This window comes from Pelodiscus sinensis, chromosome 2 (genome assembly GCF_049634645.1).
Source record: "Pelodiscus sinensis isolate JC-2024 chromosome 2, ASM4963464v1, whole genome shotgun sequence".
NCBI classification, from domain to species: domain Eukaryota; kingdom Metazoa; phylum Chordata; order Testudines; family Trionychidae; genus Pelodiscus; species Pelodiscus sinensis.
In genome coordinates, this window is record NC_134712.1 from 14,444,402 (window position 1) to 14,462,561 (window position 18,160).

Sequence of the window (18,160 nt, forward strand, 5' to 3'; positions counted from 1 at the left end):
GTCAATTTTCTTGTGCAAAAACGTGCTTGAGGTGTGGACACGCCGCAGGTTTTGGCGCAAAAACAACCGTTTTTGTGCAAAATCCCTGTAGTGTAAATGTAGCCTGGGAGTCACCACGAGCAGGCAAAGGACCAGGCTTAGGGAAATGGCTTCCAGGCCCCCAGATGCCAGTTCTGAGGGGGATCCTGCATGCAAGCCTGGGACTGCCAAGCACATCGCACAGTGTCCTTCCCTTTCTGTGGCTGGCTCCAGACTCCTCCAAAACGGCTTTTTACTTCTCACAAGGCTCCCAAGGGAAAGGCATCTGAATTCCTATTGGTCAAGCTAGTTCTTCCCAGGCTCTGGCTTGTCAGACATTTGACTCCCCCACCCGCCCACCTTTTCTGGGACACTGCCCTTCCTCTGAGCAGGTGGGCTAGTGACTATCCAGGCACACCTGCTATCATCCCGCCAGGCTGACAGGGTCCACATCATTCGAAACAGTCTCCTCCTCTCTCCTTCTTGGATGCCTAGCAGACTCTGAATGTGCCCTTGGCCCCATCCTCCCAGGAACAGCCATGCCCTCTCCCTTAGTTACAGGCACAACGAGAGCTCTTTGGGACTTGCATTGGAATGAGAGGGTATTGGGAAGGAAGCTTGCACTGCTGATACATATGCTGTACTTCATACATAGACTTCAGGATCAAGGGCTATCAACTTAATTGTCACACTACTGTGCCCAAAAGAGTTAAAAGACCTGAAAAGAACGCCAGCCCACCTCCAAACCCAGCGATGCCATCTCTGCCCATTGTACCATATGCCTTGTGGAATTTTCTTAGAACCCCAGCTCCTGGAGTCAGGTGATTCTATGAACATTTCATCTTTGATTATGTCTGTCAAAAACATGAAGGCTACGTCTACACTGGCATGATTTTCCGAAAATGCTTTTAACGGAAAAGTTTTCCATTAAAAGCATTTTCGGAAAAGCGCATCTAGAGTGGCAGGATCTTTTCCGCAAAAGCACTTTTTGCGGAAAAGCGTCCGTGGCCAATCTAGACGCGGTTTTCCGCAAAAAAGCCCCGATTGCCATTTTCGCGATCGGGGCTTTTTTGCGGAAAACAGTACTGTGCTGTCTACACTGGCCCTTTTGCGCAAAAGTCTTTCGGAAAAAGACTTTTTCCCGAATGGGGAGCAGCATAGTATTTCTGGAAAGGCACTGATGATTTTACAGGAGATCGTCAGCGCTTTTCCGGAAATTCAAGCGGCCAGTGTAGACAGCTGGCAAGTTTTTCTGCAAAATCGAATGATTTTGCAGAAAAACTTGCCAGTCTAGACACAGCCAAAGTTTCTAGCTCTCAGAGAAAAGTGTGACAATAGGAATCTTCCCTCCTCTTCTTTCCTCCCCCTCCACAAAGGGCTCAAAAACAGGAGGCAAAAATAAAATAGAGTCCCAAATGTATTACTTATTAATATATCATTATTTTGGGAGGCTTGACTCAAGTTTTTGGACACTTGGGGCTGCAAGGGCTATTTCATGCCTGCAACTGTGTTATGCCTTCCCTTGAAATCAACATACTAAAACCAGTGGGGCCCCATATGTTTATATAGAGGCAACCATTTTTTCACAATTTGTATTATGCTTTTGGTTTAGACAATATCACGTTCTTCAATGGGGTCTTTCAAAATGTGGACAGTGTTGCACTGTTTTTCGGTAAGTACAGCCTTATGGTTTGGTATTTTTGGTAATAAAAAATGGGATTTGTTCATGACAATAGAGAAGAAATTCTTACAAGTATAGGTTTCCTGTAAAGCCGGTGTCTAAGGATTGAATTGTCTGCAGTTCTTAAGCTCCCAGAAGGGCTGCTGCACAACGTCAGTCCCTAGAGGTCCCTGAACTTGGGGCACATGGAGGAACATTTGGGGGGGAGGTGAAGGAATGTTCAGGAGCATGTGGTAGGGGCAAGACCAGCCCCTAGTGCGGCGGGAGTATCAACCAACCCTGTTCCACTCCCAGCTCTGCTTTGGCCCTGCCCCCAGCCATGGCTTCACACTTGGTCCTGCCCCCTGCTGCAGTCCCTTACCCTGTCCGCATCGCTCAGCCCCTGGGAGCCACACCCCCACTCCCAGCCCATGGGGGTGGAGCACAAACAGGGTAAAGGCGGTGCTACCCTGTAAAGTTTGGGACCTCTTTCTTAGACCCTCAGGCTACATCTACATTGGCAAGATTTTGCGCAAATACTTTTAACGCAAGAGTTTTTGCATTAAAGTATTTGCGCAAGAGAACGTCTACACTGGCATGTGCTTTTGCGCAAGAGATGTGTTTTTGCGCAAAAGCATCCATGCCAGTGTAGACGCTCTCTTGTGCAAGAAAGCTCCGATGGACATTTTAGCCATCAGACTTTCTTGCACAAGAAATTCATGTTGCCTGTCTACACTGGCCTCTTGCACAAGAACACTTGTGCAAGAGGGCTTATCCCCGAGTGGGATTGTCATAGTTCTTGCGCAAAAAGCACTGGTTTCTTACATTAGAACGTCAGTGTTCTTGCGCAAGAACTCGCGGCCAGTGTAGACAGGCAGCAAGTTTTTCGCAAAAGTGGCTGCTTTTGCGCAAAATCTTGCCAATGTAGACACAGCCTCAGTCTGCAGGGGGGCCCCAGGAGCAGGCCGGGTCTTGCCCAACTCTGACTGCCATCCTCCAATGTCTGTTCTCTCCTAGACTGCCTGGGTTCTCACTTCACTTGGCTGCAGTCCCTATTCACTAACTTCCCTGCCCTGCTCCATTTCGTGAGCAAAATGAGATGTGTCACCGGACTTTGCCCCCGGGATTTCGAAGACTATGGCTGCTCTTGCCGGTTCGAGATGGAAGGCCTCCCTGTGGATGAGGCAGACAGGTGTGTGTTCCCGGGAGATAGCTCTCCTGGGGTCATGAGCAGCAATGCTGAAACCTTGTTGCGTCCCTCTGAAACTTAGCCCCTGGCTAAACTGCTTATGGTCATACCACGGGGGCCCTTCCCTTTGCAAATGGATGACTGGCTCCCATGGGAAAACCCCAAGTATCCAGGCTGGGCTTGCAAACTGTAAGCACCCAGGCACAACCAAGATTGTCTCCAATACCCAAGAAAACATAAGATACAGGGTCAGCTGTTTTCCTCCCTAAGCCATCAATATCCTTTGTTGGTGCCATCCATTTCCCCATTCACCAGCGTAACCCCATACACTGAATCTTCATGCATGGATACTAACCCTTCTCTCCATAGTGTGCTCTTCCCTTACTGTGCACAGACATGGAGATCTGTCATCCAGGCCTTTCTTTCCCTGAACCCCCCTCAGCTGTGGACCACTCTGCTCCTGAAATGAAAAGCGGGCATAGTCCACACCTCTGCCCCCCCTTTTCCACTGCAGTTTGGGCTGCAAAGCTGGGTTAAACCAGTTGCAACAGGGAACCACTCCTGGGAGGCAGCGGGTACTCCCTATGTACATCCTCATTGTCACAGTGCTTGTCCATCGAAGTGCCATCATGGGCTACACCCCATGGCAACATCAAAGCACAAAGCCATTTGCTTCATTTTACAGATGGGCAAACTGAGGCACAGTGTCAGTAAAGTCATTTGCCCCAGATGGCATAGGAAACTGTCAGCAGTGCTGGGAAGAGAACCATAAATGCCTGACTCCCAGCCCTGTGTTTTAGCCTCTGCCCCTGGTGGATGGATCCTTGAGAGTAATTCAGTGCCTGCTCCCCCTTGCTAGGGCAGGATGAGCCAGGGCTGAGAGTCCTTTTTCCTCATGGCCACTTGGGTGGTGAGCACATGCAAAGAAATGCAATAAGGTCCAAGTCCTGCCCAGGCATAGCTGGGGAAGGGAGTGATTTCATTTGTGGAGTGAGGGTGAATGTAGATTTTATGCCCAGGGATGAATCCATTCCCATCCCACAACGTTGGAAGGGGAGGAAAATGGAATTTTAAACTTCCCACCAGAGAAAAGCTGGGCCAAGTCCTCAGGAGTGGCTTTCCAAATAAACGCACTGATGCTCTGAAATCAGAGCGCAAGCCTGTTCAATGAACTGACAGCTCAAACGCTCAACCGCTGATCTTGCCACTCACTTATGTTAATGAAAAGCGGGGTAAAAAAAAGCAGAGCAAGGCAGCAGGACATTCACAGACACTTCCTTTTCAAACAGGCAGCTTTGAAACGGCTTAGCAGTGTCTCTTCCATTAATGAAAATGCCACTGTATGGTATAGGCTGCTTTTCCAAGTGTATGTACTAGACACTGTTCAAATTCAGAGAACCCCGTTAAGGAGACTCTGACACTGAAAAGATCCTCCTAAAAGAAACAGTTCTGCCAGTTTTGAAGAAGTTGGGCAATTGTTGAAGTCCCTTCTCCATCTATCAAGAGGGGTAGCTGTGTTAGTCTGCATCTGCAAAAGTGATGAGGAGTCCTGTGGCACCTTATAGTCTAACCAGATTTATTGGCGCATAAGAATTTAGTGGGCAAAGACCCACTTCATCAGATGTTGGTCTCTGTTCACTGGCACTTTCCGCTGAAGGATCTCAAAGCACTGTGCTTTTCAGCATCTCTGTGAGAGCAGGAAGTAGCACCATCTCCATGATCTTACTGGGCCAATTCTGACTCTGAACCTGAGGCTTACATTCAGAAAGTACTTAAATGCCTAACCTCCAGATGTAGGTGTCTAAGGGTATGTCTACACTACCCCGCTAGTCACAAACTTCATTCGTGAAATGAAGAGTAACGGTAGTTCGAACTAGGAAGCCTAGTTCGAACTACCTAGTTCGTGCCCCGTGTAGCCGCGCTGCACGGGGTTCGAACCAGCGGGGTTTTAAAAATGGCGGCTCCCCGCTTATGCAAATGAAGCTCGGGAAATTCAAATCCCGGGCTTCATTTGCAAGTGCGGTATGCCTACATTACCCTCCTAGTTCGAACTAGGAGGGTAGTGTAGACATACCCTCTGTGACTTGGACTGGAAAAGTTAGATGTCTTCAAGTCACCAGGGCCTGATGAAATGTATCCTAGAATACTCAAGGAACTGATAGAGGAGGTATCTGAGCTGATAGCTACCATCTTTGAAAAGCCATGGAAGACAGGAGAGATTCCAGAGGACTGGAAAAGGGCAGATATAATGCCCATCTATAAAAAGGGAAATAAGGACAACCCAGGAAACTATAGACCAGTAAGCTTACCTACTTTATCACTACATTCTCCCACCACCCATGCAGCACACATACTCTGTGTCACTGTCACACACCCCAGTCTGTGCCACCCTGTCTGTGCCACACACACAGAATTATTGTCACATACACATTGCTGAACACCCTCAATCTGTGTCATAAAGTCTGTCTCCCATACACCTAGTGTCTCGCACTCACTCACTCTCTTTGTCTCTCTCTGTAGCCCCCCAACCTCATCCCTTTTGCCCAAGGCCCTGCTCCTTCCAGGGGGCCTGGAGCTGGCCTGTGACCAAGAATCAAAATTTTGAAGTGGCCTCCCTGTGAAAATGATTGCCTGCCCTTGGATTAGATGATCGAACAGTCTCTTCTGGCCTCAAAGTCTGCAAATCTCTGCAAGCGGCATGTGGCACTGAGCAGCCTCTGATGTTTGCATGAGCAGCCTGCTTGATCCTAGAACTAACATTGGCGGTGGCACCAGGGGAGCAGCTCAAACACGCAAAGGGACTGGTCAGGGACAGGACATTAGCTCTGCAGGCCAGATGTGGCAGTGACATCACAAGGCCTTTTCTAGCACCTCAGCTTATTGGCTAAAGGATGTTGGGAGGAGGTGACCTCACAGAGAGGCCATGACAACGGCTAGGTAGGACAGGCTGCAGGCAATCTCAGTGGCTTTGCTGCAGGGAGTCTCTTTCTTGAGGTCTGCGGATCAGGCAAGACACGGCCCACCAAGACTTTTAATCCAGCCAGTGGTCACCCTGCCAGGACCCTCGGGCAGGGAGCAACCCCAAGGCTCAGAGCGGCTGCTCCAACTGCTTCTCTGCGCAGGGAGGAGGGTGAACCTTTGTGTACTGCCCCCCCCCCCACACACACAATTGGCTGGTTTTCATTGGCTGCTCCTGCCCCCATCACAATCTTTCAGTTCTCATTTGCTGACACAGCCAATGGAAGCTGAGAGATTGTCTTGGGGGCAGAGGCAGCGTGTGTTGAGTTTCCCCCGCGCCATGCAGCACAGAGAGGCACATGTAGCAGCTGCTCTGAGCTTTGGGGCTGCAACAGGCAGGGTCCCATTGGGCTGCTGGCCAGGCACCACCTAGGTAAGTGCTTTCTAGCCAAAGACTGCCTCTGGCACCTGGCCCCCTCCCTCAGGTCACCACCCCCTCTTTCTCCAGGTCACCACCCTCCCTGCTACACACTGAATCCTCTCTGGCACCACTCCCCCAGGCCAGAATCCTCTCCTGCACCCGTATCCCCTCCCAGACCCTACACCCCAATACCTTGTCCCAGGTCACAACCCTCTCCTTCACCCATGCTCCCTCTTACATCCAAACATTCTCCTGCACACCAGTATCCTACTCTGAGCTCCCTTCTGCACCCAACCTCCATCCCAGACCCTGCAAACCCTCCATAGAAAACTGTGGTCCTTTACCACTTACCAAAACCTTGGTGGTTCCCCCATCAAAAGTTATTGCCTGCACATGATCTAGATGTTGCTTGCTCCTGCCGTGAGGGCATAAGAACATAAGAACGGCCGTACTGGGTCAGACCAAAGGTCCATCTAGCCCAGTATCCTGTCTGCTGACAGTGGCCAACACTAGGTGCCCCAGAGAGGGTGGACTGAAGACAATGATCAAGCAATTTGTCTCCTGCCATCTCTCTCCAGCCTCTAACAAACAGAGGCCAAGGACACCATTTTATCCCCTGGCTAATAGCCTTTTATGGACCTAACCTCCATGAAATTATCTAGCTTCTCTTTAAACTCTAAACAGAGGACTGGACTTGAAGACCTCTTGCCAGTATTCTATGATTCTACCACTCTCTGAAAGGGGTGGGGCTTAGCAAAAACACATCCCTCATTGGCTAGGTCAGGCAGCTTCCAGCCTCTGTGCTAGCTTTTATGAATTGCAGTCTCAGGTGCCTCTCTCTGCCTATTCACCATACAGGAAGCCAAGGCGCGAAGCTCAGTTTTGCTGAACATCACAGCACTTAAGTACTTTTGTGAATCTGGTACTGAGTCACATGCCAAGGGTCCTACCAGCTGCCTATGACAGAGCAAGGAATAGGAACCACTTTTCAATGGCCGCAGTACAGCAAAGCACTTTAATATTAAGCACATGCTTAAGTGCTTTGTTGGATCAGCATCCTAGTCCTGTGTGTCAGCCACAAAACAAAACCGCCCTCCACTGGCTTCCCCTTTGCTGACGCTAAGCAGCAAACCCCACCCCCCCACTCCTGCATGTGAAAGAAAGGAGCAAAAATATAGAACGTATCCTTATATGCCATGCAGGTTTCAGCTATAAAAGGCCATAGACTGCTCTACTTTTATCCCATTTTACATTGTTCTTTCATTTTACAAACCCGGGCCTTTGATGCAGTCAGTGTGCAGGGCAGGGGTTGGCAGCTCTGCACAGTAGGTTTGTTTGTACATAGAATGCTTTCCCAAAACTGCCGAAGGACTCGGGTGAGGATTTTCTCTGCCTGTTACTGGAACAGGCCGTTCATCTTGGAGATCACAGGCTGCAGTTGGATCTTGGAATCTGGACACAGATTTATTTACCAAGCTGAAGACTGTGTCAAGGCTTTTCTACGGAACGATGTCACCCCCATATTTGTTTAATATCCCCCTGGTATGACTTTGATATCTTAAGTGCAGTGTCACCATGGAAAGGTTTCAGCAGAGGTAGCAGATGGATGCCAGGGAGTAGAAACAATGAACAGATCAAACACTCAATATTTATTAGAACAGATGCTTCCTGTTGTTCTCTGCACCTTTTAGAGTTACACTGTAATACAAAGGGGGGACTGTTACTTGCTCCTGTTTGGTAGAGAATGCACATGAAATCAAACAGTTTTAGTCCATCCAGTGTGGACTTTATCCAAGGACTAGTAGGAGACTTCTATTCAGAAACAATCCCTGGGAGTCTCATAGCCTCAGGGCACATCTTCACTACTTGCTGGATCGATGGGCAGAGATCAATTCACTGAGGGTTGATTTATCACGTCTTGGATAGACATGATAAATCAACTACTGAGAACTCTCCCATCAACTTGGGTACTCCACCAAAAGGAGAAGCAGAGTCAATGAGCGTGCGTCAGCTGCCGAATTACCACGGTAAGCAGACCTAAGTATGTTGACTTCAGCTGTTAGCCACATGTTTGAAGTTATGTAACTTAGATCAATGGTCTGCAGCAGCGTAAACAAGGCCTCAGATAAATCTTCCATACCAAGAAAAACATCCTGTGCACAACCACCATGTTAGGAGCCCTCCTGCTTGCCTTATTGCCAAGAGCCATGACAATGTCATAAGCTGCAGATTGTTATTGCCTTCCCAGGCACAGCAGGGGGCAACGAAACACACCACTCACAGGATACAATGGATACAATCATCCGTGGCCATACGCCAGCATGGTTGTCAGCCTATTCTCTACTTGTAGAGGACGACGTGGCATTCATATTGCAGCATTAACAATCCTTCCACTACCTCTGACGGACAGATCCTATTATTACCTCCTTGAGAGGCATACCGAGAGGTTGCATGGCTTCCCTAGTGCCAGGAAGTCAGCAGTGTTCATACCCAGGAACTCCAGGTCTGGAATTTTGTCTCAGGACAGAGGGAAAGAAGCTTGTACTTCCATGAGCAATGTGGGGCTGGCGAGGGCTGGTTCTATCCTCAGCACTGAACTGTCCTTACTTGAAGTATGGCTTTTACAGCAGCCAGAGAATAGCCAGGGCATAGAAATGTCTCCTGTTGGCCCCATTATAACCTTTGGGACAAGGACTCTGGAAATAGCTCTGTGCTGGGCATGGAGACTGTGCCATAGGGCCCCTTTTCACCAATCCAGTGCAAGGGGGCTGCAGCAAAGGACAGACAGATTCTCACTGCACCTGCTGTGCTCAGTCTATTAGGCCTAGTCAGCCACGAGGGGGGAAAAGAATCACCGGCCCACCTTCTAGGGGCCAGAGGAATGAATGCTCATTACTGAAAGAGCATCCTGTGCTCCCACCTGCTGCTCAGTGTGTCACCATCCCAAAAAGATGTCAGGAAGTGACGTGACAATGAAGGTGTGTCCCTTGCATTCTTTCAGGTATGTCTTTCTTTGTTTTAAGCGACGAGGAGTCCTGTGGCACCTTATAGACTAAGAGATTTATTGGAACATAAGCTTTCGTGAGCAAAGACCCACTTCGTCAGATGCAAATGTGTCTTTGCCTGTGAAAGCTTATGCTCCAATAAATCTGTTAGTCTCTACGGTGCCACAGGACTCCTCATTGCTTTGCAGATTCAGACTAACACAGCCACCCCCCTGATACTTCCTTTGTTTTGTTTCTAAGCTGCTGCTTCCAGCACCGCAAATGCTACGAAGAAGCTGTGGAGCTGGAGTGCTCATGGGACCCTGCAAAGATTTCTACGGACCTCAGCTGCCTTACTAAAAACATTACCTGTGGTAAGGTGAAATGGGGATTGCTGCCAGTCACCAGGGCTGTGTACTGATCGGGGAAAAGAGTTGGCTTTTGTAGTTGTACATCTCCTAATGCAACAAGGACCTGGTCCATAATGGGATCTTTGGGGCTATAATTATACAAATAATTAATCATAATTCCAATTCGTTTACTAAGACTAAGCAGAAATCACCCACGATTGCCTTGTAGGTCTAGGTGTATTTGATCCTACCTCAGATGGCCTCTCAAGGTCCCTTCAAGCCCCGTGTTATGGCTCTCTAGATTGCAGATGGAATAGCGACCCTCCTCCTGTGCTGATGCTATTCAGCACTATCAGTATTCAATTGAATGGAAAAGCAAAAATCCAGCAAATGCTGTAGAAAACAAGGTGCTGGGGATCCCCGGTGGCAGGAGTGTTCTCTTTGGAGGCCATTTAGCGTTGCTTGGCACATCTGTGTGGCTTACACCTGTAGCTGACTGCTCAAGAGTGTGGAATGACGTGTTTTAAAGCCCTGTTTGTCTTTGCTGAACCTCCGCTACTGATTGCATCATAATTAAAGATTGCGAGGTGCTCAGATACTATGGAGATGGGGATTCATACAGGTACCTAAGAGATTCCAAAAGGGACCATTTTGATCATCTCGTCTAACCTCCTGCGTAGCAGTGGGCCGTAAAAGTCCTCCCAGTGGCTCCTACATCAAGCTGAGTCACAGAATCCTAGGGTTGGAAAAGACCTCAGGAGGTCATCGAGTCCAGCCCCCTGCTAACAGCAGGACAATCCCAACTAACTTGTAGTTGAGTTAAAGCATCACTTTGAGTCATGAGGAGCTTACCAAATCCAGGGGAAGGCATGGCAATAAATAGCAGCATATCTCAACAGTGTCCATGGATTGCATTGGTGCTCTTCATCCCTACTACTTGATAAGTATTTGGTAGTCTGGCCTATAGCCTAAAATACAAGATGCCCCTTGGGAAAGCTGTGGTCAGTTATCATCCAAAGCAAAAGTCAGGCACCTTCCAGACATGCTTTCCAGCTAATGATTGGGCAGGACTGAGCTGGAGGGCTCAGAGGTAACTTTAAAGTGGTTATTTAGACAAAGATGGTGCCGAGTCGGAAGAGGCAGGGCATTCCCCGTGACCCTTTCTGTTGGCTTCCCCTTTCGAGTCACACGGAAAGAGATTTATTTCACTTGCAGGCAACGTCGCAGAGCTCCCCAGTGCAAACTGCATCTAGCAAGGAAATAAGGATTTAAGTCATTTAGCATCCAAGCTACAAGTTGTCATTCCCTTTGCTTAGCCATAAATAATTCCCTTCCGTCTCTCACACCACAGTCCCATCTAATGCCAAACAGCCAACTGGCAGCTTTTGTTTCCACCATAAATGTAATACACCAGCTGAGAGCAAGGCCGCTTGATAATGATGTGAAAGGTGCTGATGAGCCCTGTGTGAAGTGAGCCAGGACTCCCAACACTGCTAACATTGGAGCTGTTCTGGTATTAGCAACCATGGGACAATTTCACAACAGGGGGAGAAGCGCCATGCCCTCAGAGCCTGTAAGATGACTGCATCAGGGGAGCTCTGGTAAAACCTGAGCAGATGTTGCCTTGATGTTTAAAGTGATTTTCTCACTCATCTATCTGGTTCCTAGTTAAAATGTTCCCACCAAGCTCTAGTCCTCTGTAGAGACCAGGGCCAGAGTTTGGTCTCGGTGACACAAGTGTAAATGTAGAATAGCTAACGAATTGAGAGTGTCACTCTGGATTAAGCCTGGCTCAGTTAACAATCTGATCCCACAATCCTTTCTAGTCTCAAACCAAAGCCTTTTTTTGCTTTAGCTCTGTCTAAAAAAGAATAAAATAGTCACATTTCAATGGGAAAAGTGTTTTTCTCTGTCCCCCTTTACTTGGAAATGGCAAAGGTATTTTTCTCAAACTGGAAAAAGGTTTTGCCCTTGCTTAGTGCGTGAGCATAGCAATACATGTTCTACTCCAAGGTGAATCTGTCGCAAAGGTATCCGTGTGGGAAAACAGAACGCTGCGATGGAAACTGTATGGCAACCTGTGTTGTAATGCACAGCATGTTTTGTGATACCCCTAGAATAAATGCAATGAAAGCTTCACCAAGTACAACCTATAGCCGGCAATGGCCAGTGGTTGGATAGAAAAACAACATTTAATTGACACTTACCCATGGATTTCCCTAGGATAACTCAAGCTTATTGTTTTGTAAAGCCTGAGTTCATGTAACTTTGGTACTTGCAGAAACACAGGACAGGTTTATATTCTACAAAATGAAATGGAGTGGTCGATGGAAAGCCAGAGAGGCAAAAGCAGATAGTGGAAACGGATATTTCAATGGCACTTTGTCTGGATTTTTGTTTTCACTCCAGAATCAGGGGATCCTTGTGAACAGCTTCTCTGCGGTTGTGACAAAGCTGCTATTGAGTGTTTTGTCCATTCACACATTAACTCTTCCTTGAACGGCCTGGATGTCTCCTTCTGTCCAGCTCAGGTTACAGGTAATAATCAAAAGCCTGATCTACTGACCATTCAAGTCAATGGGAATCTTTCCATCAGTAGAAAGGGCACCAAATTGGACCCCAGGAGAACAGTACTGCTGCTGGGGTCTCAGTTTCTTATGCCACAGATGGCATCAGTGCCTGTGCTGTTCTGTTTCATGAATCATTTCCATTTACTGTGACTCCGTGAATGCTAACAGCAGCAGGTGGGTGTGGATTCATTCAGATGATTTGACTAGATGGCCAGATCTCCAGGGCAAGTCTGCGTGTGAATGGTGACAGAGGGACAGTCCTGAAGGCTGAAATCCTCTCTTTGCTCACAGTAAAGGTAATTCATAGGTGTGGAGGGAGGCAAACCCCATTCTGCTCAGCTGATATGCCCACTCTCTGGCGTGGCAGGGCACAATGTAAGGGTAGAATGATAGGAGCATTCATCTCCGTTAATACAATCTGTCCCTTTGGCCGTAAGTGGCCAGGTTTCCAAAAGTGCTCAGCGTCCTCTGTATGCTTGCCTGCAGGCATCTCAGGGAAGCACCAGGAATGTTATTGTACATAGAGATTGTTATGCCAACACTTAACTAATTTATCTGGCCTTTATTTTATTTTTTTTACACTCTGCCAAGTACTTTACCAATATCAACTAATAACGTTTTTGGTAGAGTTACTCCTCCCCGAACACTGCAAAGCAGGCAAGTGCCCTCTTCTTTAGAGGCAGGGAAATGGAGGAAGCGACAGGAAAGCCTTCCAAAGCCAAGAAGTTGGCATCGAAGCCGGGAAATTCACCTCTAATGTGTGAGACCCAAATCAAAGAGCTCAATGATTTGATCTAAAACCAGGTTTCTCAATACAATTCTGTTCCCCAAGCCCATTCAAAAGATTCTGTTTTAGAGCTGCACTCAAACCTCCAAAATGGCTGCTAAATGGCACCCCCATCCTGCAGACAGCTCTGCTTAGTACTGATGTGAGAGGCTGGTTCTCTCTCAGAGCAGTGATCCCTCCAGCAACTTTGGCATTCCCAGCAATATTTCTTGGTGGAACAGAGCCCTCATAAAATCAAGAAAGCTTTTCACTTGATGGCCACTGTGATGGGGGTCCACCACCACCACACCTGTTAGTCATCTTGGGAATTAGCTCCCCAGGTCAACACGCCCACTCCCAGCAGTGCCTTGCCCATAGTCACTTCTATTCCCAGACCCACATCACTCCAAGGAAGGTGATGTTCTCTTCATGGCATAACCCTCAAGTCATGTCCAGCTCTATGCTTCCCCCTTTCCTGGGCCAAGTCTTGCAGTTCAACTGTCCTGCCGCTTTTTCAATTTTCTATTGCAGCCCATGAATGGCCACTACCTCAGTAGCCCCAGCACCCTCTTTGCCCTTGCTTTGGGGCCTTAGCCTGCAAATCCCAGGAGCTCTTTTCTATGTCCCCCAGTCCTTGTTAGCAGCACTGCTCTGTCCAGGGTGCTATTTTCTTCCACCTGACTGCCAGATACTCTGTTCTACCTCCTTGAGCTCCAGGGAGTAACCATCCCGGCTGTGCCCTGCAGCTTTTCTTATATAGGCCTGCTGAGTCCTTATTGGCTGTTCCTTGCAGTCCCTTTCATATCGGATGCTCCCTCCACAGCTTTCCTAGGATTCTATTAACCCCTTTCATGCCAGTGTGGGTCAAATGCCCCCTCATAGACACTCATTTAGTTGTCTTCTTATATAGCTGCACTGTGTGTGTTAGGCTTTAGGGGGGGGGGGGGAATGCTTCCTAACAATATATCAGCTCTGATTTCTCTTCTCCTCAGAAACAACTAGCAAGAAAGGATTAACAACACATCACATTGAAGGTATGTTATGAATGCTAAAATCCTTTGCCTTTTTCAATTTATCGTGGCTTATTGATTGCAAGAAAAGCTAGTGTACATTCAGCAGAGAGATTCTACAGAGAAAAGCAAAGTGCACCTGTGTAGCGAGATGCTAAAATACAATTGGGAACGTTGTCAAACATGCATAAGAAGTCAAAGTCCTATTTTCAAAGGCAGGTGCCTTGGTCACTTTTGCAAATGGGATTTAGAAGTCAAAGTTACTGAGTCACTGTCATAAGGGTGAATGGCTCCTTCAAGAGGCAGCAGGGTTCAGTGCTCCATGACTGGTTGCCTGCTGCCCAAATCAGCTTAAAAAAGCACCTGAATCTTATAAAGGGAAAACAACAACTGAAAGAGCAGAGCTGATGAAATAGCTCAGGAAGGAACCAGTTGAGACCCAAAACACACAAGCCCAAGTAAGGGCCTGTGAACCTCTGACCTCAAGAGGAGGGACTTGACTCAGCAGAATTTGGGGAGGGCTGATAATTGTGAAGAGAAATTTGGAGCCAGACAGACCCAAGAGGAGAGGCTGTGCCCCATAGGAGACTCAGATGGAAGATAATTTACTTTGGGTATATTTCAATAAACCAGTCCTTAAGAATGTTGCTTGTTACTGGACATAAAAGTTTCTGTGGATTATTCTTGGGAAAAACCGCAGGAGAAATTGAGGAAGAATGCTGCTGAGCCATACTTAGCCAGCAGGGGGCACTACAGGGCAGACATGCTCTTTGAAGGGTGCTTTTGAAAATGTTATCCATAATGCTCATAGTTTTAAGAAGTAGGTCTGTGCTTCCAACTAAAGAATAACACTTTCATTCCAAAAATAAAGACTGGTTCAAATGTCCAAATTCACCTGTGCATGTGTATTATAATATCCACATACCTGTTTCAAAACAGATACTCCCCCATATTTTGGGAGATAAAGCCATGATAAAGGATTGGAGTCATGCCATTTCTAACCATAACATCTTACGCCCAGATTCAGCAAGATACTTAAAGTAAGTGCTTAATTTTAAGCATGCTGATCTGTTAAAGGTTGTGATGTTCTAAAGTATCTTGTTGAACTGGAGAGCCTTAAAGAATAATATCAGAGAGGTAGACGTGTTAGTCTGAATCTGCAAAAGCGGCGAGGAGTCCTGTGGCACCTTATAGACTAACCAAAGTGTTGGAGCATAAGCTTTCATGGGCAAAGACCCACTTCAACAGATGACATGCATCTGATGAAGTGGGTCTTTGCCCACGAAAGCTTATGCTCCAACACTTTGTTTAGTCTATAAGGTGCCATAGGACTCCTTGCCGCTTTTAAAGAATAATGATCATGAAGGAGTTTCAGTCAATGTTTTCAACTGTGGAGCAGGGCCTGGATGTTTTTCATATTGTCAGCACTGAATACAAGGTATTGTCAGCAGCGAGCAAATATTGCAAGCAATAATTATCAGAAATAAAGCAGGTTCCTGTTGCACCAATATTACTAAGCACTGTAGTTATGTTATACTCAATTGATGGTTGATGTCTCTTGAATTGCCCTGGAGTTGATGGCTATTGCACCACTTTGAAATGAGAACTCCTTTATTTTTGCAGAGCTTCTTTACCACAGGGGTGATAAACCACTACTGACAACTATTTCCATGGCAGAAGGTTTGTGCATTGACTCGGCAGAAGAAACACACTCAGCAAATTTCAGAAATGGTGCACTAAATCAATGCAGGGAAAAGACTGAAATGTGCTCCCAGTTAACCAAAAGAGCTAATATAAAAGAACCTACCATTGGTCCTGTGTGCCAATACAAGACTAAGTCCCAGAGTACAATGTTTTGGATTTATACATGCTTTCTGCTAGGCAGAATACTTTTATATTTTGTATACAGTACAATACAGAATGACAGTCCCCACTGGAATCATTCCAATGCACTGGAATGTGCCACATGTAATTCTGAGGTCCAGGATCAAAGCATGAAGTCACTGTTTTGCTTAGCTCTTACTCGAGAAAATTAGTCAGCGAAGACAACAGCAGACTTGTCAATGTCAGGATTTGATGGATAGTAAAGCCATTGCATTAGACTGGTGTACAGTGGGTGAGAACAAAAACCATTTCACAATAAGACTTCAACTTAGACTTTCTCTATTGCCTGAGCCAGCAGAGCTATTCCATGAACAAACTTTTAAAGGGAATGGGTCCTAGCTATGGATAGCACAGTGTAGATCGGTGGTGTCATGTGCAAGGATTTTATCTCTGCCCTCTATTCAGAGAAGCTATGCTGGACTGTTGTGGGTGAAAGCTAATGCTCCATGTAGAGAAACACAGAAGAGAAACCAGATGAGCAGATTTCTCCAAAGCCAAACATGTCCCTTGTGGGGAAGAGGGGATGCTGCTGCTTTGAAGGATTTTCCACATCGCATGGAGGCCATAGGATTTCATTGTAGGGACACAGAAATGCATGGCCTGTTATTGCTTCAGACATGAGGAGGAGGAGGAGGAGGAGGAGGAGGAGCTAGGCTTGGGGTCCCAGTTCAGTGGGGTTGCTGTGAGGCATCACACCAAGCATGAGTCTGAAAGAGTAAAAACCCCCCAGGTTGCCTGTGAATGTAAGGACAATTCTGTGGTTTCTGTCTTTAAAGGCATTCCACCTGCAGCCAGCCATGCCAGCTTGAGAACCCCCACATCGGCGTGTAAGTGATATTGTTACCTCAGAGCTGTCCTGCCCTTGTTGTATGCCACATTGCTTTCTTTATAGTTGGCAGCTTGCTTTTCTGAGCAGACCACTCCAGTCTCGGTTTGTGTATCTACAGTTACTCCCCGAGGGCTTGGCAGTGCACAGGGGAGAACGCCCAAAGCAGAAGGTGAGTGGCAGTTTCTGTATTTGATCCTTTGAAGAAAACAGCACGATAATGAGGTGTATGCAGTTAGCACATCAGCATGAGAGCAAAAATAGCTGCAGTGAACAGAAACCTTTATTGGGAATGCCACAAAACTGGAACCTGCACAAGTGTAACATGTCTAGCAAATGTGTCTTGCCAAATGTAGGGTGGGATTCTGAAAAGCATTGAGCACTGGCCCACCTCTGCCCCACTGGTAGCTAGTGGCATTTTCCCATTGTCCTAACAAGAACAGAGTCAAGCCAGTGCTGTGTGTCTTTTGTTAGAGGGCATCTGTGCTTCCTTACATCAGAATAACCCAGATGCAAATACTAACTTCTGTGGTGCAAATATATAGATACCCCATTTAGGGTCATTTAAGAGCTGCATTTCTAAGTGATTAAAAACAGGCAAAAATAAAAAAAAGCTCTCCTCAGGATTTATATAACACGGAAAGGTAATGCAGCCTAATGGTTAGGGAAGAAGGGCTGAGTTCCATTCCCAGCTCTGTAACTAACTTTTCTGTTCAACCATAGACAAGCAATTAAGAATCCAGCCCAGCTGCTCACTAATTATGGATATTCAGCTTAAATGGGCACTACTGGGATTTTGCTGTCTTAGGTTTGCTCATCTGTAAAATGGGCATGCTGTTATACTTGCCAATTCAGAATGGCATTTGTGGGGCTTATCAGTAATATAAAAGGCATTGTGAGTGCTTAGTAACAGATGTATTTTATATTAGGGTCAAAAACATTTATCAATTTATTCACAAAACACATTTTCATCTCCTTCAAAAAGAGAAGAGAATATAAATGTCCACCTGAGACATTTTCACTTTTTCCACCCTATCACGGGTCCTTGTGCAAAGGCTGCGTTAACCACCTTTGCCTTTCACCAAGGGCTGTACTTCCTTATAGCTCTTTTCCAATGATTTACTCACATTTTCTCTCTTCAGTAACAGTTTCTGCTGAGTCCAGGGACTTGGTCCTGCGGACTCCCAAAACAGGCAACAGGGAGGCTTTTGTGGCTCTTGTGGTCATGCAGCAGCATGAGCTGTAGTTAGGCAAGTTTTGGCAGGCCAGCAATTGCACAGCTGCCTATTCACGAACCCTCCCCCCCCCCCCGCCCCGCCACCAGTGAGCCGTTGAGAGCCCACGCTCAAGCCATAGCTACAGCCCTGTGCAGATACAAAATGTGTGTCTGCATCCGTATCCATAAATGAGCCGTGGATATCCACACTGACATCCATGGATGCAGACACCTGCGGAGATAAAGTGAATAGCTGCAGATTTGCAGGGCTCTAGCCATGGGCTCTGCAGTGGGCTGTTCAAAGAAGG

The 18,160-nt window shown here is 47.0% G+C and overlaps 1 protein-coding gene across 9 annotated transcripts in view; it reads left to right on the top strand.

Annotated features, from left to right (window-relative positions):
• LOC102460920 (otoconin-90-like) overlaps nt 1–18,160 on the top strand; it is a 102,890-nt gene that overhangs the window by 70,789 nt on the left and 13,941 nt on the right. For all 9 annotated transcript variants that reach the window (XM_075920128.1, XM_075920125.1, XM_075920129.1 and 6 more), the window contains 8 exons: nt 1,631–1,690; nt 2,696–2,870; nt 9,492–9,604; nt 11,990–12,118; nt 13,909–13,950; nt 15,550–15,606; nt 16,587–16,637; nt 16,758–16,808. In XM_075920128.1, the coding sequence (XP_075776243.1) occupies nt 1,631–1,690; nt 2,696–2,870; nt 9,492–9,604; nt 11,990–12,118; nt 13,909–13,950; nt 15,550–15,606; nt 16,587–16,637; nt 16,758–16,808 (678 nt within the window). The remainder of the gene's footprint in view (nt 1–1,630; nt 1,691–2,695; nt 2,871–9,491; nt 9,605–11,989; nt 12,119–13,908; nt 13,951–15,549; nt 15,607–16,586; nt 16,638–16,757; nt 16,809–18,160) is intronic.